Here is a 22,508-nt window from a genome sequence, read left to right as displayed (position 1 = left end):
GTTTAAAAACCTGGGTGAGGTGGGCCAAAGGAGGGAAATAAGGTCAAAAGGACTAATCTTCCTTTGTATTAAGGCCTGGTCTGAACCTACATTGGAAAATTATTGTAAGTGTCCAGAATTCAGCACTTTTTTTTATTTTTTATTTTTTTTATTTTTGACAGGCAGAGTGGACAGTGAGAGAGAGACAGAGAGAAAGGTCTTCCTTTTTGCCGTTGGTTCACCCTCCAATGGCCGCCGCGGTAGCGCGCTGCGGCCGGCGCACCGCGCTGATCCGATGGCAGGAGCCAGGTGCTTATCCTGGTCTCCCATGGGGTGCAGGGCCTAAGGACTTGGGCCATCCTCCACTGCACTCCCTGGCCACAGCAGAGAGCTGGCCTGGAAGAGGGGCAGCCGGGACAGGATCGGTGCCCCAACCGGGACTAGAACCCGGTGTGCCGGCGCCGCAAGGCGGAGGATTAGCCTAGTGAGCCGCGGCGCCGGCCCAGAATTCAGCACTTTTGACCTCCAAATTCTCCGTGATCTTAGTAACTTTACACAGAGAAATGGTCAGAGGTTCCATATACCCAGGCTTTATTTTACCCCCGAGCCCAACTTTCCTCAGTCCAGGTCCTCCTCAAGCAGGAAAAAGGCCTGGAGCTTCTCCCCGTATTCTCCCCTCCTCAGGACCCCAGGAACATAACCTTCTCTTCACACTCAATCGTGGCCCCTCCCCCTCTCACTCTCTATACAATCCTCTTTACCCTCTTTACCAATCTCCTTAAACCCTCCACCATGACCTCCCTCAGCCCCTCTGTGATCCTGATGGGATGACCCTCCCCCGTACCTGCCCAGGGCCCCCTCGAGCCACCATCTGGTGATTTCTCCCAGGCCAACCCACCTGATTCCTCATCCTATTCTCCCTTCTCTTCTCCTCCTGTCTTTTCCCCTCCTCACACATGCTCCCAAACTATAAAACCCACTGAGGGAGGAGGCTAGCCAGGAAGGTCCAGCTAGGGCCCTTGTACCTTTCTTTCTAAAAGACCTTAAAATCAGATTGAAGAGCATCTAGGCTCATTCTCAGAGAACCCTCCAAATATCATAAGGAATTTCTTCACCTGATTCAGTCCTATAGCTTGACCTGGCAAGATCTCTATCTCATCTTGTCCTCTGTCTTAACTCCAGATGAATCGGAACTATCAGGCATGCTGCTCAACAGCATGCAGATGCGATGCACCGCTGGGCCCCAAACAGACACCCAGAGGCTACTTGAGCTGTCCCAGAGACACTCCTTACCCAGTCTGGACTCACCAACCCAGAGACCCAGGGCTACAGGCCCTGAGATCATGAAGATCATATGATCACCCGCCTATTGGTGGCTATTGATAAAAACAGCCATAAAAAGGTTAACTATAAGATCCGGGAGATCACCCAGGGCCCTGATGAAAACGCTGCTGTCTTTTTGGCCAGCCTTACAGAGGCAATGACAAGACACACCAACCCAGATCTCAATTCTCCAGAAGGGCAGCTGTTTGAAAATACCCACTTTATGTCCCAATCAGTCCTGGGCATCCTGCACAGACACCAGAAACTAGATAATGGTCCACAAATCCCTTAGAGAGACCTCACAAATGTGGCTTTTTGCATCTTTACAATAGAGACAAGGAACTAAGGACTTGGAAGGAAAAAACAAAAAGTTCAGACACCAGCCTCCAAAATCCAAGTTGCAACCCAAGTCCCAGCCCTCAGGGGGCTTGCTATCTGATGTGGCAACACTGGGCACTGTGCCAAGGACTACCCTAACCCAAGGCCTCTCACCAGACCATGCCCCAACTGTGGACAGTGGGGCCACTGGAAGATGGACTGTCCCCAGAGAGGACACCCTCCCTATCTGGGGCGGTCTTCTTCCCTGCCACCCCCGACACAGGACATCTCATCTCTGCTAGACTTGACAGAATGAAGGAGCCCAGGTTCCACAGCCCATCACAGATGAGCCCATGGATCAGGGAGTAATAGGGACAGTGTGTCTCGCAAGCGAATTTCCTTTCTGGTGGACACTGGGGCTAGTTTACCTGTTTTAACTGAATATTATGACCCTCTCCTTCCTTCCTCTGTCTCTGCTGTTGGCATGAAAGGCCTCATTGGGAAGTCCAATAGGACTCCTCCTTTCTATTGCTTCTTTGAGATATTACTCCTCTACACTCTTTCCTAGTTCTGCACAACTGCCCCACCCCCTTTTAGGCAGAGACCTTCTCCACCACTGGAGGGAACACTTATCCTTCATATCGGTGACCTTCCACCCCTCACCTTAGTCAGTCTATAGTATGGGACACATCACATCCTGTAATCACCACCCACCATAGTCCTGTTCATATCTCCCTAAAGGATCCCACAAAAGCTATTCAGTTGTTCCCCGATATCCTTTAAGTCCAGAAGACCACAGAGGTCTAGAACCTATCACAGACCACCTCCTTCAGGCTCACATATTCATCCCAATTCACACCCTCTATAACACACCCACACTTCCTGTCAAAAAACCCAATGGCTTCTATAATCTAGTACAGAACCTCTAACACATTAATGCTTCTCTCCAACTCACATATTTAGTTGTGTGTAACCCCTACACTCTTCTCTCCAAAACACCCCCTACAACTTCCTTCTTTACTATCTTGGACTTAAAGGATGCCTTCTTCATGATTCCTCTCAATCTAGACACTGCCTAGACACTCTGCCTTTACCTGGTCTGGCCCTGATTCTTGCCTTATTCAACAACTCACCTGGACTGTGTTACCCTAACATTTTCTTTTTTTAAGATTTATTTATTTATTTATTTATTTAAAAGTCAGAGTGACAGAGAGATAAGGAGAGGCAGAAAGAGAGGTCTTCCATTCACTGGTTCACTCCCCAACCAGCCACAAGGGCCGGACCTAAGCTGATCTGAAGCCAGGCATCTGGAGCTTCTTCTGGGTCTCCCACGTGGGTGCAGGAATCCAAGGACTTGGGCTATCTTCTACTGTTTTCCCAGGCCATAGCACAGAGCTTGATTGGAAGCGGAGCAGCCAGGACTCGAACGGGCGCCTATAAGGGATGCCAGCACTGCAGGCAGCGGCTTTACCCACTACGCTACAGCGCCTGTCCCACCCTAACATTTTCAAGACAGCCCATACCTCTGTGGGCAGGCCCTGCAGGCAGACCTCCCCTCTGTTAACCTTTCACCCAGCACCCTTCTTCAATACTTTGATGATCTTGTACTCTGTGGCCCTGCCCGAGAGACCCGTCTCCAACATACCAGTAGTCTTTTTAATTATCTAGCTGAAAAAGGCAATAGGGTATCAGAAAAAAGTGCAACTAATCTCTACCTCTGCTACCTTTTGGGGACTTCTTGTGATCCCGCCCACGTAATTCTTCTGGCCCCAAAACAGGCAACACATCCCCTTCCCTTACCATGCACTAATCAAGACCTCCTTTCTTTCCTGGGACTCATGGGATATATTTTCGCATCTGGATTCCAAATTTTTTTTTTTTTTAAGATTTATTTATGGGCTGGTGGTGTGGCGTAGAAGGCTAAGCCTCCATCTACAGAGCTGGCATCCCACAGGGGTGCTGGTTAGAGTCCCTGCTGTTCCACTTCCCATTCAGCTCCCTGCTAACGCACCTGGGAAAGCAGCAGCAGATGGCCCAAGTCCTTGGGCCCCTGCACCCATGTGGGAAACCCAGAAGCTTCCAGCTCCTAGCTTTGGCCTGGCTCAGCTCCGGTCTCTGAGACCATTTCGGGAGTGAACCAGAGGATAGAGGATATCTATCTCCCCCTCTATTTTTTTTTAAATATTTACCTATTCATTTGAAATGACGTAGAGAGGGGAGTGAACCAGCATATGGAAGACCTCTCTCTCTCTGCCTCTCCATCTCTGTCTGTGTAACTCTGACTTTCAAATAAAATAAATAAACCTTTTTAAAAAATTCTATGTTACTCAAACCTAAACTCTGTTCTTCATTTTCTAAAATCACACATACACCTAACTCCTGCCATACAAGAAATTGCGCAACCTATCTCAGACATGTAGCATGTGCCAAACCACTAATCCCAATTCTAACATTAGACTACCCCCATTCCCTACTCACCAGGCCCATGGGTCACTTCCAGAAAAGGACTGGCAGAGTGACTTCACCCATATGCCACCAGTTAAGTGGATACATTACCTTCTGGTGATGGTGGACACCTTCTCTGGTTGGGTGGAGGCCTTCCCCACCACTAATAAAAGAGCTTCCCTGTCTCTACTATATTACTAAAGGATATTGTCCCCAGATTTGTACTTTCTGCTTCCATTCAATCAGATAACAGATAAGAATTTAACTCCCGGCCGGCGCCATGGCTTAACAGGCTAATCCTCCTCCTTGCGGCGCCGGCACACCGGGTTCTAGTCCCGGTTGGGGTGCCGGATTCTATCCCGGTTGCCCCTCTTCCAGGCCAGCTCTCTGCTATGGCCCGGGAAGGCAGTGGAGGATGGCCCAAGTCCTTGGGCCCTGCACCCGCATGGGAGACCAGGAGAAGCACCTGGCTCCTGGCTTCGGATCAGCGCGATGCGCCGGCCGCAGCGGCCATTGGAGGGTGAACCAACAGCAAAAAAGAAGACCTTTCTCTCTGTCTCTCTCTCTATCCACTCTGCCTGTCAAAAATAATAATAATAATAATTTACCTCCCAAATTACTCAGCTAGTATCAGCCTCTCTTCATATCTCATGGCATTTTCACATTCCCCATCACTCCCCTGCCCCTTCAGGAAAAGAACAGATGAACGGAATCTTAAAATAGGCTCTAACCAAACCCTCCACACAGGTCCACTTAAGACTGGGTAAAGCTCTTTCCTTCCCCTCTCTCCAGAAAATGGGTTCATTTCCCCCACGAAGCCTGTAACCAGGGGCTGGCGCCATGGCGCGATAGGTTAATCCTCTGCCTGCGGCATCAGCATCCCATATGGGCACCAGTTCTAGTCCCAGATGCTCCTCTTCCAATCCAGCTCTCTGGTATGGCCTGGGAAAGCAGTACAAGATGGTCCAAGTCCTTGGCCCCTGCACCCACGTGGAGACCAGGAAGAAGCACCTGGCTCCTAGCTTCAGATCTGCGCAGCTCCGGCTGTTGCAGCCATTTGGGGAGTGAATCAATGGAAGGAAGACCTTTCTCTCTGTCTCTCCCTCTCAATGTCTGTAACTCTACCTCTCAAGTAAAATAAACAAAATCTTAAAAAAAAAAAAAGTTTGTAACCAGACTGTCATTCTCCCAACCCAAAGTAGCTCCACTCTCAGCCATAGGTTGAGGCTGGCAGAATTGGACTGGAAGGTAGATACCCACAGAGTGTACCAAACATCAATAAGCACAGAACCTACCTACTTCCATTTAGTAGCATGCATGGGACCAGAAACAGGAGCATTCATTCTCTGTAGCAACCAGGCATATATCTTTCTTCCTACTAACTGGACAGGGACATGTATACTCGTATTTTTTTTTTTTAATTATTTGACAGATAGAGTTACAGACAGTAAGAGAGACAGAAAGAAACGTCTTCCTTCTGTTGGTTCACTCCCCAAATGGCCGCAACAGCCAGAGCTTTGATCCAAAGCTAGGAACCAGGTGCTCCCCCTATCTCCCATGTGGGTGCAGGGGCCCAAGCACTTGGGCCATCCTCCACTGCAGGCCACAGCAGAGAGCTGGACTGGAAGAGGAGAACCGAGACTAGAACCCAGCACCCATATGGGATGCCAGCACCGCAGGTGGAGAATTAACCAGTGAGCCACATCGCTGGCCCCCTCTACTCATATTCTTATCTCCCTCTTTGTCCTATGCTCTAGACCAGACTTTATGCCCTGTCCCTCTAACCAGATATGTGATGAAGGATTTTGGGTTTACCCTCTTGTTAATTACACTAGGTATCCTGGCAGGAGTTGGGAAAGGAGTGGTCAGACTAACAGTCTCAGCAGGCAAGGCAAACACAACTGAAGACATATCTCGCTTGCTCAAGGAAAACCTAGATGACCTAGCACAATTCTCTCATCTCCAAGACCAGGTTGGTTGCCCACTTCCTGGGCAGCAGTGGTCCTTCAAAACCATCAAGGAGGGGCTGGCACTGTGGCCTAGTAGGCTAAGCATCTGCCAGCGGTGCCAGCATCCCATATGAGCGCTGGCTCATGTCCCAGCTGCTCTTCTGATCCAGCTCTCATGTCTGATTTCACTATGGCCAGAAACCTTTAAAAAAAAGATTAGAGTCCAGCCATCAGCCTTAGCAGCCTCTCCCCACTATCCAAAGAGTTCACTCAAAGCTTTCCCCATGCAAGCCACAACACTCCCAGCCCTCTCCACCCCTCCCAAGCTCTCTCCCCAAGTCCAAACCCTAGATACGGACCCAGCCCAAACCCTTCCAAATCACACCCAGTCCCTAGCCCAAGGTCTCCCCACTATCTCAGCAGCTCAGCCTTAGTCCAGACACCGCCCTAACAAGCCTTCCCACCTACCTTACACTATATAAGCCACTAGGCTGTGTGGGAGGGTGCGCTCTCCACTGTGTATTCACCAGGAGTGAGCCCCTCCCAGGCTTTTTCTCTGAGTAAACCTGGTCTGGCTCTGAGTTCATGTTCTGTCTCCTTCCCTACAGCCTTCTTACACACACAAGTGAGGGCTAAAGCCAAATTTTCTGATTCACTCCAGGTTTCACCGCATGTCTTAATCCAGAAAAACTCTGCTAACGGTGATGCAGGAGATTGGAATGAAATAACGTGGATGCTGCTACTCTTAAGTTGCTATAGATTTCAAAGAACTAGAGACCACTGTGGGTCTTGGGGCAACAGTTCAGGACGGCTCAGTCTTAGAGCAGACTGCCACCACTGAAGATGCCTTTGACGACAGTTTGTTCTGGACCAAGGCTTCGGTCGCACTTTCGCGCCACTTCCGTACAACCCAAGATGGCGGAGCCCGTGATTGAAACCAGATTCAAGATGGCGGCTTCCGGCTTCCCCCGCAGAACTGCGCACGGGCGACGAGGCCACGCCCACTTCCGACTCCTGCGTCCCAGCATGGCCGCTTTAGGGACTCTCCTTCAGAGTGAGTGACTGTCGGATGAGTGGACTGGGGCGCTCGTGGGCGGGGCGGAGCTGGGTCTCCTGGGCCGCGCGCGCCCCTCAGCCAACTCTGCCCTGTTTCTCCTGCAGGTGTTCGGAGGCTGCACTGCAGCGCGTTGGCTCGGGCGGGCGGCCAGTGGCGACTCCAGTGAGTGCTGGGGTCGGGGGGGAACGAGGGAGCAAGAAGCCTGGCTGGGTCCTCACCGAACTGTTTCTCTCCACGCAGGCAGGGCCGGGCTGCGAACCCCTCCGACTACGGGCCGCTCACGGAGCTCCCAGACTGGTCTTTCGCCGGTGAGCGCGGCCTGGGGCACTGCTCGCGGGCGGTTTCGGCGCGGTGGGAACGCCCGGGGCGGGGCGCCGGGGGCGGGTCCGGTGCGCAGCGCTCGGAACTCAGTCCCTGGAAAACGGGGTTTGGGGAAAGGCACCCGCTTGCTTGATTTGGCACGTTAAACTACGGAAGGTAATTCCGACTGGGGGCGCCCTGGGGTTGCGGAGGGCTCCGTTCCTCCAAGGGGGACACGCTTTTTATCAAGTTAGGAAGAGGAAATAAAAAGTTAGGAAGAACTGCCCTTCGGTGCGGTGAGTACGGTTTGAGAATTTGGTGCCTGAGGCTGCGGAAATGAGCCTCTCAGAGGGCAAGGGTGAAGATGGAGGATAGCAGGCTCCCTTCAGCAAAGTCTTTTTCCTCTACTTGAGAGAGAGAGGATCTATAATTGACCTCAGGGAAGATGAAATCACTCCCCACTGCCCGTGTTTGCAGGCAAGAAAATTGAGGCTTACAGAAGTGAATTGCTCGTGATCATACAAGGGGACTTTAAAAAAATTCATGAAAAAATGGACTTAGCGGATCTTTATTTTGGCACAAAAAAATGTTCTTGTAAAATATGTACCATGGACAAACTGCCTAGATTTCAATTTTCTTTCCCCTACAAATAAATATCTTTTGATCTATTTTTCTACAAACTTGTTGATGTACCTGATACAGCTAGGTGTAGCAAAACCAGGACTAGAACTGGAGAGGGGCTGGGCCTCTGTGACAGCACAAAAGCCTGGGCATTATTACCTCCTGGGGTCTCTATTAGCATGATGGTGCTTTACCAGATACTTGGTAACTGAGGAAGACTGATTTTTTTTTTTCCCCATCTGTTATGTACTGTAGGATGACAAAGATCTTGTAGTGTAGAATATGAAGAAGTCTAGAATGATATACACCTGATTTTTTTTTTTTTTTTTTTTAATTTGAAAGGCAGAAAGAGATCTTCCATCCGTTAGTTCACTTCCCAAATGCTGGGAACAGCCAGAGCTGGGCCAGGCTGAAGCCAGGAACCTGGAACTCAGTCTGGTTCTCCAAATGGGTGACAAGTACCCAGGTACTTAGGCTGTTGTCTGCCGCTCAGGTATATTAGTAGAAAGCTGGATCAGGAGTAGAGTAGTTAAGTCTCCAGCCAGGCACCTTGATAAGCAATATAGGCATCCCAAACAGCCATTCACCCACTGAACTTCAACACCTGCCTTTATACCTGACTTTTTTTTTTTTTTTTGACAGGCAGAGTGGACAGTGAGAGAGAGAGACAGAGAGAAAGGTCTTCCTTTTACCGTTGGTTCACTCTCCAATGGCTGCTGCAGCTGGTGCGCTGCGGCCGGCACACCACGCTGATCCAAAGCCAGGACCCAGGTGCTTCCTCCTGGTCCCTCATGTGGGTGCAGGGCCAAAGGACTTGGGCCATCCTCCACTGCACTCCCGGGCCAGAGCAGAGAGCTGGCCTGGAAGAGGGGCAACCGGGACAGAATCCGGTGCCCTGACCAGGACTAGAACCTGGTGTGCCGGCGCTGCAGGCGGAGGATTAGCCTATTGAGCCACGGCGCCGGCCTATACCTGATTCTTACTCGCTGCTTCCCTACTTGCTAACTTTGTGGCCTTGGACGAGTTACTTACTTTCACCTAATTCTCAGTTATTTGTAAAATATACCTATCTCGTGATTCCTGTAAGGACAGACTGAAATAGCTCATGTAGAGCACTTGGCATACACAATATTAGTTTCTTTTCCCAAAACACGTTGCTGCTTTTCTGCCCTGCCTTAAAAAAAAAAAAACCTTTGGGCAGAATTTTTATTGTTTCTTTACTGGAGTTTCTTACTTAAGTGTTGTTTCTCCTCATCTCTGTTGTAAAGTAGTTGAGGTCAGATAGTGCATCTTTCCAGGAAGTCAGCAGATACTTTATGGAATTTGTATTACATGCTTATGTGCCTACATACTATGAATAGCAAAAGCTGGTGATACAGTCCCTGATCCCAAAGAATTTAGTCTGGCTGGGAAAACAAAGTGTGGACATTTTAGGAACTGAATAATATTTCAGTACTCTGTTCTTTTCCAGAAGGATCTAAGATAGCTCAATGACGCTAAAAAACAATAGTATGGTAAATGTCCCAGGACAAACAGTTGACTATTAAATGATATATGCTTCTTTCAGAGGAGAGAACTGATGGAGTTGAAGAGGTTACAAAAGGGTATCTGGGAAAGTTAGGGTTCCAGTGGAGCTGAGGGTAAGGATTGGGCTGCGAGGGAAATGAAAAAGGGCAATTTCATTGCTGAGTGAGCTGGAATTTAGCAGGGGACTCAGAGTAGAACAATGATCACACTGCTTGAGGGTGGGGTTTCTGAATATGAAAATAAACCAGTGGACTTGGCATTGCAGAGGACCTGGAATGCAGGCTAATGAGCAGTAAGTGAAACGGAGAAGGAAGTGCCTACAAACTTATTTTTGGTGGGTCTGCCATCCCTCACCCTTGAAGAGGAGGGACGCGATTTAGGAGAGTTAAGCCACAGCAAGTTTGAAACGGAAGAGAGAAGCTGAAAGCTGATTCTTCTTCGCACACGGTGCCATCCCAAATGCTTGCTTTTTTCTCACTTCTGTCTAGATGGCCGCCCGGCTCCCCCAATGAAAGGCCAGCTTCGAAGAAAAGCTGAAAGGGAGAAGTTTGCAGTGAGTGTCTAGAGCCGCAGCCAGGGCTACCTGTTTGTCATCAGAGGGCGTGGGGAGGAGAGTTTTTTTATTCGGGATATTGATAACTCCCACCTCTGATTCACCCCCAAATGCCCACAGCAGGTGGGACTAGGCCACATCAATGCCAGGGGCCAGGACTGGAGTCCAGGTCTCCCATATTAGTGGTAGGAACCCAGTTAACTTGAGCCATCACTGCTACCGCTTAGGGTTTGCCTGGGCAGGAAGCTGGAGTAAGGCGCTGAAACCCAGGTCCTGTGATGTGGGGTGCAGGCTTCTTAACTACTAGGCTGAACAGCTGCTCCCAGAGGGGGAAAACATAGTTCATAATTCGTCTTGAACTGTGGTGCACCTAAGATACTGAGGTATTAACAGCCACGGGTTTAATGACACTGTGAGAAGGGAGGACAGTGGTGCCCTCCTAAGGCAGGACCAGCAGTAGACATTCTGCCTCCCTTTTGCTTCCCAGCCCAAGGCTCAGTCCCACCCATTCCCCAGTGAGCAGTCGTTTTCCAGCTAGGGCCTGGGATTTGTGAGTGAGGATAGAGCCTCGGCGCACACGTCCCAGATGTTGCCCACACTGTTTTCCTCTTTCAGAGACGCGTTGTGCTGCTGTCACAGGAAATGGATGCTGGATTAGAGGCATGGCAGCTCCGGCAACAGAAGTTGCAGGAAGAAGAAAGGAAGCAGAAAAACACTCTTAAACCCAAAGGGGCTTCACTGAACAGCCTGCTTCCACGTCAATAAAAGCAAACCCTGCCCTCTTCCCCAGCGTCTGGCTTGCTTTTGTATCCCCTAGATGCCTCATCTCAGCCAGAAGACAGCCTCGCTGCCCCTCATCTAACGTCAGAGCCAAAGAGCTCAGACTCCAGGAAGAATAGGCTGTACCATCACTGTCCCGGAGGCCTGGCTCAGCACCCTGACCCCTGGCTCCATTCCAGTTCAGCGGGATCTTGCCCTGGGATTTTTACGCACTCCTTTGCCAGCCATAGGGCTAGCCCAACTAAGCAGGAGCTGCTCTGTGGACATAAAAACTGAAGAGTGGCTTCCACCAGGCACTCAGGCCTCTCACAGCCCACCCATTCACAGCTCTGCCACGTGCATGCAGTTGGGATTTAATAAATATTCTTGATGAAAAAGGCTTTCAAACTGAGCTTGCTTTTTTTGAGATTTGTTTATTTCAAAGGCAGAGTTACAGAGAGAAAGGGAAAGACAGAGAGCTTCCATCCGCTGGTTCATTCCCCAAATGGCCACAGTGGCTGGAGCTGGGTTGATCAGGAACCAAGAGCTTCTTCCCAGTCTCCCACGTGAGTGCAGAAGCCCAAGCACTTGAGCCATCTTCCTCTACTTTCCCAAGCATATTAGCAGGAAGCTGGGTTGGAAGTAGAGTATCTGCAACTCAAAGCAGTATCCCTAGGAGATGTTGGCACTGCAGCCTTTAACCACTATGCCACAGCACCAACCCATGAGCTTGCTTTCTTGGCCAGCAACTTGTGTTGATTTTCCTGAAGTTCAGATACTTGGTCCAGGAGGATACCCAAAGACTGATGAGAAGAACAAGAATTAGATGTATGTTCTGCTAAGTTCTGAGTGGCCATGGTTCTGGTTCAATTCCAGAGGTTGGTTGAAGAGAACCTAGCATCTCCCTGCCCGGGTGTGTAGATGAGCCCTACCCAAGGGTCTCAACCCTCTATACACCTCCCTCTCACAAACCCGGAAGCCGCCCAGCACCTGGGATGCCTTTCGTTTTACTCATCAGGGCTCCTCCCATGAATTCAGGGGGCAAAAAAGCCTTGTTCCCAACACAGAGCACTTCCCCTCCACTCTGCCACAAACGTGAAAGGTGCTGGAGCTTTCCTACCTGACACAGTTTCTGCCCACCCTCTGTCAGGCCTTTGCTTGCTTTCCCTCCCTTCCTCTCCCACTACCTCCTTCCTCTGGCTGACCAAACTCAATTCTTGGGTCTTAGATTTCGCTGATGGTCGAGTTTTCTGTCTCCCACACTTTTCCTGCTTCTGTTGTGCGGCATGTCCAGATCTGGTTCTCACCCTCTTATCTGCCTCCCGTTCTCAGAGGCAGCTCTGGCCTGCCCTCCCCCTTCCCTGCATACCTCCACCTTTTATTCCCGGAGCCCAGGAGATCTCAGTCTAGGTGGAATAGTCTCCTTTTCCAGTGCGGAGGCAGAACAAAACACCAAGGTCCTGACTCCTAGGCCTCCCGGCTTCCTAGTAGTTTCACCAAAATCGATTTGCTTTTTCCCAGATGTCATGGCCTGGCACCCCTTTCTGCCCCAGCCAGTTCTAATTATGGAGCAGCCCAATTGCAAGGGACAATGATAAAGCGAGCCCATTGGTCCTTCTGCAAAGATGACCCCAGAACCGGTGTGGTTGCCGGGTGTGTTGGGTGTTTGGGCTTTGTCGCGGTCTGGGGCTTTTGGCAGGAGAGGGGAGGGACAGAGATGGTTGTTCACAGGTTCCAGCCGTTGATTCCCATAACTGCTAGTAAACTGGCCCTTTCTCCCAGCCGAGGTCTCACCGGCAAGGCAGGCCCACCCTGGCCACCATCCCAGCCCTTGAACTCCTTGTCGGCCCTAGCCACGGGCTTCCAGTGCTTCCCACTCGGTGTGGAAACACATGCTGAGACACCAGAGCAATCAAGCCACCCAAATTATGCTTAGGGCAAGAAAGTCTCCCACATCCCTCCCCTGGGTCCCCCTACAGCCCCCTGCTGTCCCCTGTGGCCTCAACCCCTGCAGATGGCAGCCTGCACCACAGAAAGGCAACTTTGGATTTTTTTTTTTTTTCCTCCAGCTCTTGACTGTAATTGGATTCAGGCTGAAACAACCACGTCCCCACCAGGAAAGGAGGGCATTGGGGCGGGGGCGGAGGAGCGGCTGCGGGAGAAGGGAGGGACCAGAGAAGAGAGACGAGAGGGCTCCCGACCCAGTTCGCCGACTAAGCAGAAGAAAGACCAAAAAACGGGAAAGAGAAGCGCAAAGAGGCACTTCAAGAACAGTCCTCTCGCCTGCTGGCCCGCAGCGCTCTAGGAATCCAAAGTCGGTGCCTCCGGAAGACAAAGGCGCCCCCGAGGGAGTGGCGGCGCGACCCCAAGGCGAGGGCCCCGCCGCGGAGCCCGCCCAGCCCGGCTGCCCCGACGGTCGCGGACCATGTCTCCCGCCCCACGACCCTCCCGCAGGCTCCTGCTCCCCCTGCTCACGCTCGGCACCGCGCTCGCCTCCCTCGGCTCGGCCCAAAGCAACAGCTTCAGCCCCGAAGTAAGTGAGCTCCTCCGGCCCGCCGGGGAGGCGAGCCCGGGGGTCCCCCGGGGGACAACCCCATTCCGACACGAGGGGATCTCCGGATCTCCGCTGCTCAGGCCTGCAGGATTCTCCTCCTTTTCTTTCCCTCCTCATCTCCAAACTTCCAAGTCGGCGCAACTTTTGCCTGCCTCCAGCCACCCCACCCCACCCCCCACCCGCCGCCGCGGCCGCCGAGTTTCTTTCGCGTTCCTTCCTTTCCTTGCAAGAACCGTGCAGCGGGCAGCCGCCCTCCCCGCCCCAGGACCCCTGGGCCCTGCGCTCAGTTCCAGAACCAGTGGGCGAGCCTGCTAAGCATCTGGACTCCGCTCCAGGACCGCGCGGCCCGGCTCCTGGTCCCGTGCGAGTTTGTGGTTCCTGCCTCTTCCCAGCTCTCTGGCGCTCTCTCACGCGAGCCGCGAGCCGGGGCCCCAGCCGACCCCTCCGCGGCCAGGTGGGGTCCGAGTCCAGGTGGGCGGCCAGGGCGCCCAGCCCCCGCCTCACCGAGACGACCGTGTCCCGTCCGGAGCGCTGGCGTCGAGGGTCCCGGCGCGGGCCGCCTCTGCGCACACAAAGCTCCCCTTGTAATCAGGGTTGGGGGGCTCAGCCGGCCACGGCCGCCCTGTGCCCACCCGCGTCGTCGGCGCCCTCGGCCCCTTTTTGTTGTAAATGGTTTTTCTGCATTAGTGGCAGGGGGCTGGGAGCCTCTCACGGGAGTGGGGAGGGGGCCAGCCCAGAGTGCCCTCACTGGTCTCAATGGCCTGCGGTGCCGCTGCCCCCACCCTTTCCCTGACCGTGGCCCACGGGGCCCAGGAGGAAGCCGCGTGGGAGTTGTCTCAGGAGGTTTTTTCCTCTGTCTTTTATTTTGGGGTGAAGGTGGGAGACGGATTTGATCAGCTTCTTATTTTGGGCCATCCCAACCCACTCAGCCGGGCAAGGGCCTGGGTGCGGTCGGGAGGAGCCAGGAAGGACCCAGGAAGGGGGGATGGGTTCTGGATTTGGCTTCCTCTGCCCTGGGCCCATCCCCCTTGGAAAAAAGAAGAACGTGGTCCGTCTGTGGCCCTGGGGTAAGTGTGGCCCGGGAGACAAAATCTGCCCTGCGGCCCACCACTCAGCCTGCTGCTCCCGAAGGAGTCACTGCTTCCCTGGCCTGGAGCACTCCTCTGAGTCTGACAAGGGAGAGCTGCTAACAAAAGGAGCCTGGGCATCTGTGGGCTGCCCACTGCCAACTTCACTGCCCTGCCTTTTTTCCCTGGCCTGGCCCATAAGGCCCCCTAGGGAGGGGCGGCAGCCCTGGCTCTGTGTTAATTGGGTCATGAGCTCGCCCATTGCCAGAACCCACCCACCCACCCCCTTTTTTTTTTTTTCTTTGCTTCTGGGCCCTGGAAGGGTGGCAGGCAGAGAGAGGGAGGAGCAGGCCCAGAGGCTAGGATCCAGGCCGTGCTGCAGAGCTGGCTGGCTGGCTGGCTGGCCGGCCCCCACCTCTGCAGGACTCAAGCAGAGGCCTGGCTCTGGCATAGGCCTAGGGGAATGCCTTGCACCTCTCATTCATCAAGACAAAGCAGCCCGCTGAGCTCTTTGACCCAATGCAGTTTCCCATTCTCCAGGCCCAATAGGATGGAAAGCCGGGGTGGCCCAGGCCTCAGGCTGCATGGCCCTGCACCAGCTCCAGGGCAGCCCCTCCTCGGCCTGGCTGGCACTCACCCCCCCCCCCCAACACACACACCCAGCCGCAGACACAAGAGTCCTCTCTTCTGCGGTTCCGACCTCAGAGTCGCTGTGGTTCCTGCTTTGCTCAAAGCCTGCCCCCGGGAGATGGAGGAGGAGAGAGACAGGGCACTTCCTTTCCAGGCCTCGTGGCTCTCTTGACTCCAGGGAAGTCCTGTTCTTAACTGAGCCTTCATTTTTCTCTTTGGGCTAGGGGGTGGAGATGGTGGGTGTGTTTGCACCTGCTTCCTCTCTTGGAAGACTCACAGGGGAGGAATGTCTCTGGGAGCTCCTGGACATGGATTCTCACTCCCTCCTGCCATCTGGCCCCTGGATCTCTCCCTCACCTTTGCTGTCTGAGGGTTGAGGGAGCCTGGTTCATCCTTCCCCCAAGTCCTACAAGCTAGTGCTCCTCCAGAGGCCTGAGGCGTTGACTATCCTACAGGTGAGGAAGGGGTAAAGGGAGTTTGCTGCATACTTGGGCACGGGCCACAGCAGGCCTCCGGAGGGTACAGGCTGTGGCATCAGCCAGCACAGGTCAGGGCAGGCCCAGCTTCCAGGGAGTCACAGGGGACTGGCACACCCTGCTCGGCTGCCCTCTGGCATAGCAGAGGTTAATCTTCATACACCCTCCCCCATCCCTGAGGAGGGGTGCTCTGCAGTGCTGGGCGCTGGGCCGTGCTGGCCAGGCCCATTGGCTGGGTTGTTTATATCTCGTGCCTTAACTCTTGTCAGCCTTGGGGGATCACTTCCCAAAACCATGTTGCAATTCTTACCCTTGTGCACGTAGGTCTGCAGTCAGCTGCTCTTGAATCACCCCAGCCCCCATGCCTGCTGATGACCCTGGATGGGGCCTGCAGCAGCCAACAGCAGCCATTCCCACTCTCCCTGCAAGCACCCCCCCCCCCCAGCCCACCCCTCAGGACTCCTTAAGAAGGCAGAGCTGGAGCCAGGGAGCAGAGCTGTCTGGGTGGTGTCTTCCCATAAAAGAACCCAAGCATCTTCATACTCCATATATATCTTGACTTGTTTTGTTTTTCAGGCTTTAGGAAGATACTCCATTGTTCTTACAATAAAGGCTGACTTTGTCAAAACTCAACAGGGCTTTGCAGTGTGTGTGCCTTCCAGTCAAACACCAAAACCCTTGCTTTAATGTAGGGCAATATGCCAGCCTTTATATTACGAACAATTCACTGCATATCTGAAATACAAGACAGTCGCCAGGTCTCCACCACCACCCCATCTCCCACTCACTCCACTGAGAACTGTCAGTGGGCCTTCAGGTGCCAAGCCCTGGGTCATAAGGTGCTTGGATGGGAACAGGACAGGATCCCGCTCTGTGGCTGGGTCATACCTCACCACCTCCCAGGGCCCTGCTTCTGACAGCAGCCAGCCTCAGCTCTAGCTCCTTCCTAAAAAGGTCTCTGGTGACGGTGCTGGAGGCCTGGCAGCCCTGTGTCAGGAGAGCCTGGTGTTGGGCCAGAACTAGAGCCCCTTCAGCCCAGTACCACCACTGCACCCGTCATAGGCACCACTCCTCCTCGAGGTGTGTGTATGGACACTGACACCCAGGAGAGAAGCGCTATGAGGAATTGCAGCTCCGAGTCCACATCCCGGAGCTCTGATAAGCACCAGGGCTGGAGCCAAAGTCTGGAGCCGAGGCTCCCAACCCCGTTTCGCACTCACACCCCCAACAGGATAAACCATCCTGGGACCTGGGCCAGCGCTCCGGTCAGCCTGGAAGTTTCCAGGTCTGTTGCCAAGGCCAGGCTCGGAGCCTAGAGCCTGTTCCTCACCAAGCCAGGACTGTGGGCCAGGTACCAGTGGGGAGGCAGAGGCATCCCCTGGGCCAGGTGGGAATGCTCTAAGCCGTGCCCCTTTCCTCACAGGCCTGGCTGCAGCAGTATGGCTACCTGCCTCCAGGGGACCTACGCACCCACACACAGCGCTCACCTCAGTCACTGTCAGCTGCCATTGCTGCCATGCAGAGGTTCTACGGTTTGCGAGTGACAGGCAAGGCTGATACAGACACGATGAAGTAAGTGCTAGACCCCGGCAGGGATTCTGCCCAGCACCCACTGACAGCCCTGAGCAGCAGAAACGTTGCTGCCTGCATGCCAGCCGGCCTCCCACCTCCGAGTCCCACGTGCTCACCCTGACTGCGAGCTTGCCCTTTTCCCCAAGTGCCACACACCATGAGCCCCACCCGACACAGACCCAGGCCCAGAGCTGCTCTTCAGCCCCTGCAGAACTTTCTCTCTCATTCACTCCCCTGAGTCTGATCCTCCCATCCCAACCCACCCTAGGGCCATGAGGCGCCCCCGCTGCGGTGTTCCAGACAAGTTTGGGGCTGAGATCAAGGCCAATGTCCGAAGGAAGCGCTACGCCCTCCAGGGCCTCAAATGGCAGCATAATGAGATCACTTTCTGGTGAGTGCAACAGGCAAGCGACCTTGCTCACATCCGGTGCCCTTCCAGAATAGTTGTGCGGATGTGGGAGACTCGGAGATGTGGGAAGCATCTTTGGGAGTGGGGAGGAAGATGGCTGTAACCCTAGAGAAAGGTGCAGCTGTTGGGGAAGGGGTGGGGAGGGCCGGGCATGCCACCCCCTGCCAGAGAGGCCTCAGCTCTTGGGGCCAAGGTAGAACCAAATCAGGCAGAGGTGGCTGGGCAGTCGGTCAGGCCTGGGAGAGTACAGGAGAATTTGGCCCCTCGGTATCCTAATATACCCCCATCCTCTCCCCGCGTGGCTGGACCTCAGCATCCAGAATTACACCCCCAAGGTGGGCGAATATGCCACATTCGAGGCCATTCGCAAGGCATTCCGCGTGTGGGAGAGCGCCACACCGCTGCGCTTCCGCGAGGTGCACTATGCCTACATCCGCGATGGCCGTGAGAAGCAGGCCGACATCATGATCTTCTTTGCCGAGGGCTTCCATGGCGACAGCACGCCCTTCGATGGCGAGGGTGGCTTCCTGGCCCACGCCTACTTCCCGGGCCCCAACATCGGAGGGGACACCCACTTTGACTCCGCAGAGCCCTGGACTGTCCGGAATGAGGACCTGGATGGTGAGCTTGGGGCAAGACAGCCCCCCGGGGCCTGCTCTGGGGAGAGCTGGCAGTGGTTTGGAGGAGGGTTCTCCTTCCTTCCTCCCGCAGTGTCAGGGCTGGAAGGGGCCGCAGGGATGTCCTGGTCTCAGCCTGCTAACAAAAGCGGAAAACCCGAGCCAGGCTCTTGACAGCGAGGGGATCCCTTCTCTCACCCACCGACTGCTGTTCTAGTCAGATTTCAAAGCCCATCGTCACCCCTTCTCCAGGCAAATGTCCTGTCTAGCCCCAGAGAGAGCCAATGTCCTGGGATGGGGATCCTGCCCCCGCCCCCAAGCACTTCCTCACCTCCACCCAGAAGAGGTTGTTGCCTGGCTTTGTGCTTTGTGTACCAAATAGGAAGCTGGACCTCAGGATGCGTGGGCTGGGGTGTGGGGCTGAAGCCTCTGGCGGGGGTCCCGTGGGAGAGGGAGCCTGCGGGAAGGCACCAGGCTGCCATCGTGACTGTCCCTGTGCCTGCAGGGAATGACATCTTCCTGGTGGCTGTGCATGAGCTGGGCCATGCCCTGGGCCTGGAGCACTCCAACGACCCCTCAGCCATCATGGCACCGTTTTACCAATGGATGGACACAGAGAACTTCGTGCTGCCTGATGATGACCTCCGGGGCATCCAGCAGCTTTATGGCAAGTGACCCCTCCTGAGCGCCCTGCTCCCTGCCGTCTCTGCACCTCGCACCCCAGCCCAAGGCCTTCCACGCCTCTCCGAGGGAGGCGTCTGCCCATCTGCCTGTCCTTCCCCTCCCCTCTGCTCCGAGTATTAAGTGCCCCCTTGTGTTTCCCCGCTGCAGGGAGCCATCCGGGGTCCCCCACAAAGATGCCTCCTGGACCCAGGACAACCTCCCGGACTTTTGACCCCGATAAGCCCAGGAACCCCACCTACGGGCCCAACATCTGTGACGGGAACTTTGACACCGTGGCCGTGCTCCGAGGGGAGATGTTTGTCTTCAAGGTGAGAGGCAGGAAGAGGCTCTCTGGCACGGAGGCTGGGTGGAGATAGCAGCAGGTGAACTAAAACCTCAGATGGAGGAACAGGGCTGCGGTGCTTTGGGGACTGAGCTCAAGGACCAAGCCACAAGCGCTCATGTGCCCCTCCCACCCGCCTGGCTTCCAGGAGCGCTGGTTCTGGAGGGTGAGGAACAACCAAGTGATGGACGGCTACCCAATGCCCATCGGCCAGTTCTGGCGGGGCCTGCCTGCGTCCATCAACACTGCCTACGAGAGGAAGGATGGCAAATTCGTCTTCTTCAAAGGTAGCGGGGCCCTCGCACTCCCCCCTTGGTCTTTGGGAGGAGGAGCTGATCTGCTTGACACCCCCACCCCCAGCCAAGCCCCTGGAGCCCACGTGGAACCCAGCTCCGCCCTCCCCTCTCCTCCCAGGAGATAAGCACTGGGTGTTTGACGAGGCTTCCCTGGAGCCTGGCTACCCCAGGCACATCAAGGAGCTGGGCCGAGGGCTTCCCACCGACAAGATCGATGCCGCTCTCTTCTGGATGCCCAATGGAAAGACCTACTTCTTCCGGGGAAACAAGTAAGACCCGGAGCCTGAAACCCAGGCCGTCCCCCTCTCCCTGCAACCCGGAACCACTCTCCTTCCTCCCAGCCCACCACTGCGTCGTCTCCTTGGGGACAGAGCTGCCTGAGCCTCCACTAAGTGGGATGTGACCGGGTCACCACTGCAGACCTGGTCATTTGACGCCTCCTGCCCCCAGCACCGTGCCTCCGCCCCAGCAGCCAGGCACTGTCATTAAGGGCTGCTGGTGGCTCCTTGCAGCCTGGGCCCTCCCTTCCACCCCCACCTTCCGCTGCTTTCAGCTGCAGGCCTTCATTACTCAAACCCCCAGTCTCCCACCCTGTCCACAGCCGCCCTCTGCTCCCTGGCGCCCCCATCCCGGGGCCTGCTGGCCTCTGGGGACGCGCTCAGTGCCCCACCACCCCCTCCTCTTCCCCAGGTACTACCGATTCAACGAGGAGCTCAGGGCAGTGGACAGCGAGTACCCCAAGAACATCAAAGTGTGGGAAGGCATCCCCGAGTCTCCCAAAGGATCATTCATGGGCAGTGATGAAGGTGAGAGGGGCCTGCGATGGGGAGGCGAGGAGGAGCAGAGAGGAGACCGAGAGGGCGGCGTGGTGTGGGAGGCAGTGACCGTGAGCATGAAGGCAGGCATGCGTGTGCCATGTATGCGCCAGGCACTGGGCCAGTCGCCGCCACTCTTCCCACCTGGTGCTCCACGTTTGACAGCGGAGGGGGCTGGGGCACGCTGAGCTGGCAGTCCCACTCACGGTGTCCCCTGCCCCTCTCCCCACCTCATCTCTTGCCCTCCAGTCTTCACTTACTTCTACAAGGGGAACAAATACTGGAAATTCAACAACCAGAAGCTGAAGGTGGAGCCCGGCTACCCCAAGTCCGCGCTGCGGGACTGGATGGGCTGCCCGGCGGGGGGCCGGCCGGATGAGGGGACTGAGGAGGAGACGGAGGTGATCATCATCGAGGTGGACGAGGAGGGCAGCGGGGCCGTGAGCGCGGCCGCCGTGGTGCTGCCCGTGCTGCTGCTACTCCTGGTGCTGGCCGTGGGCCTGGCGGTCTTCTTCTTCAGGCGCCATGGGACTCCAAAGCGACTGCTCTACTGCCAGCGTTCCCTGCTGGACAAGGTCTGACCCCCACCGCTGGCCCACCCACTCCCACCGCGAGGACTTTGCTCTGAAGGCCAGTGGCAGCAGGTGGTGGTGGGTGGGCTCTCCCGCCCATCCCCAGCCCCCTCCTTCCAGCCTCCCTGCTCTTCTCTGTCCCCCGACTGGCCACTCCCACACTCACCCCTGCCATTGCTTCTTCCCTAGCGGGGTCCCCTGAGGACTGAGCAGGAGGGCAGGCGGCCCCTTCCAGCCTCTGGCCCTCAGCTTGGTGTGTGTCCAGCCCCATGCAAATGTCTTGGGGGCTCTGCACTTGAAGGCGAGACCCTCAGACCTCACTGGTAAAGGTCACATGGGGTCATCTGCTCCTTTGCTACCCCTGACATATACCTTAAACCTCTGAACTCTGACCTCAGGAGGCTATGGGCACGCCTGCCCCCAGGAGCCCCAGGTGTAAGCAGTGAGCACTTCCCGGGACCCCTTCTGGCAGGAAAGGGAATCCACTCTTTTTGGGGATGGAGACCGTGAGGGTGTGAGGTGGTGGGGAGTGCCCAGCCACGCTAAAATCCCGGGAAGAAGACCCAGAGAGGATCTGTGTGGCTTAGTCAGTGTCAAGTTCCTCTCACAAACGTGTGCCTCTGCCCCCCATGCCTGCCCCCCGCTACCCCAGAGACCTTCCAAGGAAGGAGCCTGAGCCATTAAAGGACTAAACTGGGGCTGAAGAAACCCTTGGCCAACCCCCCCAATGTCAGCCTCAGGTGGGGTGTCAAGGCCAAGGGTTGTGCTTCCCCGGGAGCGGAGAGTTCAGAGGAGGCCCCGGGGTGAGCCTGAAGCCACAGAGAAAGAACCTCACTCTAATGCAGGCAGCTGGGGCTGGGACCAACAGGCAGAGCAGTCAGGGGACACAGGTGGCAGCATGGCAGCAGCGGATGGCTGTGACTGGGCAGGTCGGACCAGCAGGGGCAGCACAGGGTGGGCGCTAGTTCCCAGGGAAGGTCTCAGGAAGGGCCCTGAGGAAGGCGCACTGGCTCCTCCTGGGCCCCTCCTCCCTGACAGGCAGCGTGGAGGAGAGCGTGGGGATCCCGGAGAGAGGGGCAGAGGACACACATAGAGGGCTGGGGACCTGGAGACCCCAGAGAGAGAGAGGCCTCGGAGTTGCTGGGCCAGAGGAGGGTCCGGGGGAGCCCAGCAGTGCCCAGCCTTAGCCACCGCCTGCCTGCCTCCAGGAGTGGCAGGGGCCCGGCCCTCTCCTGGCCGGGTCAGCCTCTCACTTCCCGGATGGCCACACTCCTCTGTCTAGCTTCCGGTGTCCTGCCCTCCCTCTCCCCCAACCCGGCCCACCCATTTGAAGTTCCCTTCAGCCACCGAAGGTGGTCATGGTACTGGGGACTTGGGAGAGGGAGACTTTGTAGAGGGAGGAGAGGAGAGGGGTGGCAGGGGGGTGGGGCACGGGTGGGGGAATTGAAGTGAACGGTGCTGGCAGTTCGGCTAAATTTCTGTCTTGTTTGTTTTTTTTTTGTTTTGTTTAATGTATATTTTTATTATAATTATTATATATGAATTCCATTCAAATCGTTCCTTTTTGTTAACAAGGGGCTTGGGGAGGGGTGGGGGCGGGGGGAGCAGAGGCATCTGACCCCAGGAACCTGCAGGGCGGGGCTGGGTCGGTGCCCTCTATGGA

At 55.3% G+C, this 22,508-nt stretch overlaps 3 protein-coding genes across 6 annotated transcripts in view; 2 read left to right on the top strand and 1 right to left on the bottom strand.

Annotated features, from left to right (window-relative positions):
• The window catches only part of SLC7A7 (solute carrier family 7 member 7), a 53,285-nt gene extending 45,882 nt beyond the window's left edge, over positions 1 to 7,403 (bottom strand). Inside the window, exon 1 of one of the 2 annotated variants that reach the window (XM_062205460.1) lies at positions 7,290 to 7,403. The gene's annotated coding sequence lies outside the window, so the exon portion shown is untranslated. Of the gene's footprint in view, positions 1 to 6,482; positions 6,690 to 7,289 lie in introns of those variants that run through there. The other variant, XM_062205459.1, reaches the window with a different exon arrangement.
• Positions 6,768 to 10,856, top strand: MRPL52 (mitochondrial ribosomal protein L52). 3 transcript variants are annotated; one of them, XM_062205468.1, is made up of 6 exons: positions 6,768 to 7,068; positions 7,176 to 7,233; positions 7,312 to 7,379; positions 10,008 to 10,078; position 10,300; positions 10,688 to 10,794. In XM_062205468.1, the coding sequence occupies exons 1-6, from the start codon at positions 6,858 to 6,860 to the stop codon at positions 10,792 to 10,794; spliced, it is 516 nt and encodes a 171-aa protein (XP_062061452.1). In that variant the 5' UTR covers positions 6,768 to 6,857. The 3 variants fall into 3 exon arrangements, with proteins under 3 accessions (XP_062061452.1, XP_062061450.1, XP_062061451.1); XM_062205466.1 differs by lacking the exon at position 10,300 and having other exon boundaries at positions 6,973 to 7,068; positions 10,008 to 10,072; positions 10,688 to 10,856; XM_062205467.1 differs by lacking the exons at positions 6,768 to 7,068; positions 7,176 to 7,233; positions 7,312 to 7,379; position 10,300 and adding an exon at positions 7,466 to 7,548 and having other exon boundaries at positions 10,008 to 10,072; positions 10,688 to 10,856.
• A 2,107-nt stretch (positions 10,857 to 12,963) lies between these two features.
• MMP14 (matrix metallopeptidase 14) lies at positions 12,964 to 22,260 on the top strand. The gene is made up of 10 exons (XM_062205458.1): positions 12,964 to 13,364; positions 16,982 to 17,130; positions 17,399 to 17,521; positions 17,853 to 18,160; positions 18,662 to 18,823; positions 18,988 to 19,148; positions 19,311 to 19,449; positions 19,577 to 19,727; positions 20,149 to 20,264; positions 20,523 to 22,260. The coding sequence occupies exons 1-10, from the start codon at positions 13,257 to 13,259 to the stop codon at positions 20,852 to 20,854; spliced, it is 1,749 nt and encodes a 582-aa protein (XP_062061442.1). The 5' UTR covers positions 12,964 to 13,256; the 3' UTR covers positions 20,855 to 22,260.
• The last annotated feature ends 248 nt before the right edge of the window (positions 22,261 to 22,508 follow it).

Source organism: Lepus europaeus, chromosome 11, assembly GCF_033115175.1.
Source record: "Lepus europaeus isolate LE1 chromosome 11, mLepTim1.pri, whole genome shotgun sequence".
NCBI lineage: Eukaryota > Metazoa > Chordata > Mammalia > Lagomorpha > Leporidae > Lepus > Lepus europaeus.
Note: the sequence above shows the minus strand (reverse complement) of the source record. Positions and strands in the feature narration are given on the sequence as shown.

What these genes read in the sequence shown, in the direction of transcription:
- MRPL52 (XM_062205468.1), top strand. Translation starts at nt 6,858, where the DNA reads ATGCCTTTGACGACAGTTTGTTCTGGACCAAGGCTTCGGTCGCACTTT. An exon ending in TTTAGGGACTCTCCTTCAGA is followed by an intron (nt 7,069 to 7,175) that starts GTGAGTGACTGT and finishes TTTCTCCTGCAG; the next exon opens with GTGTTCGGAGGCTGCACTGC. An exon ending in CCCAGACTGGTCTTTCGCCG is followed by an intron (nt 7,380 to 10,007) that starts GTGAGCGCGGCC and finishes ACTTCTGTCTAG; the next exon opens with ATGGCCGCCCGGCTCCCCCA.
- MMP14 (XM_062205458.1), top strand. Translation starts at nt 13,257, where the DNA reads ATGTCTCCCGCCCCACGACCCTCCCGCAGGCTCCTGCTCCCCCTGCTC. An exon ending in CATAATGAGATCACTTTCTG is followed by an intron (nt 17,522 to 17,852) that starts GTGAGTGCAACA and finishes GCTGGACCTCAG; the next exon opens with CATCCAGAATTACACCCCCA. An exon ending in TACTTCTTCCGGGGAAACAA is followed by an intron (nt 19,728 to 20,148) that starts GTAAGACCCGGA and finishes CCTCTTCCCCAG; the next exon opens with GTACTACCGATTCAACGAGG.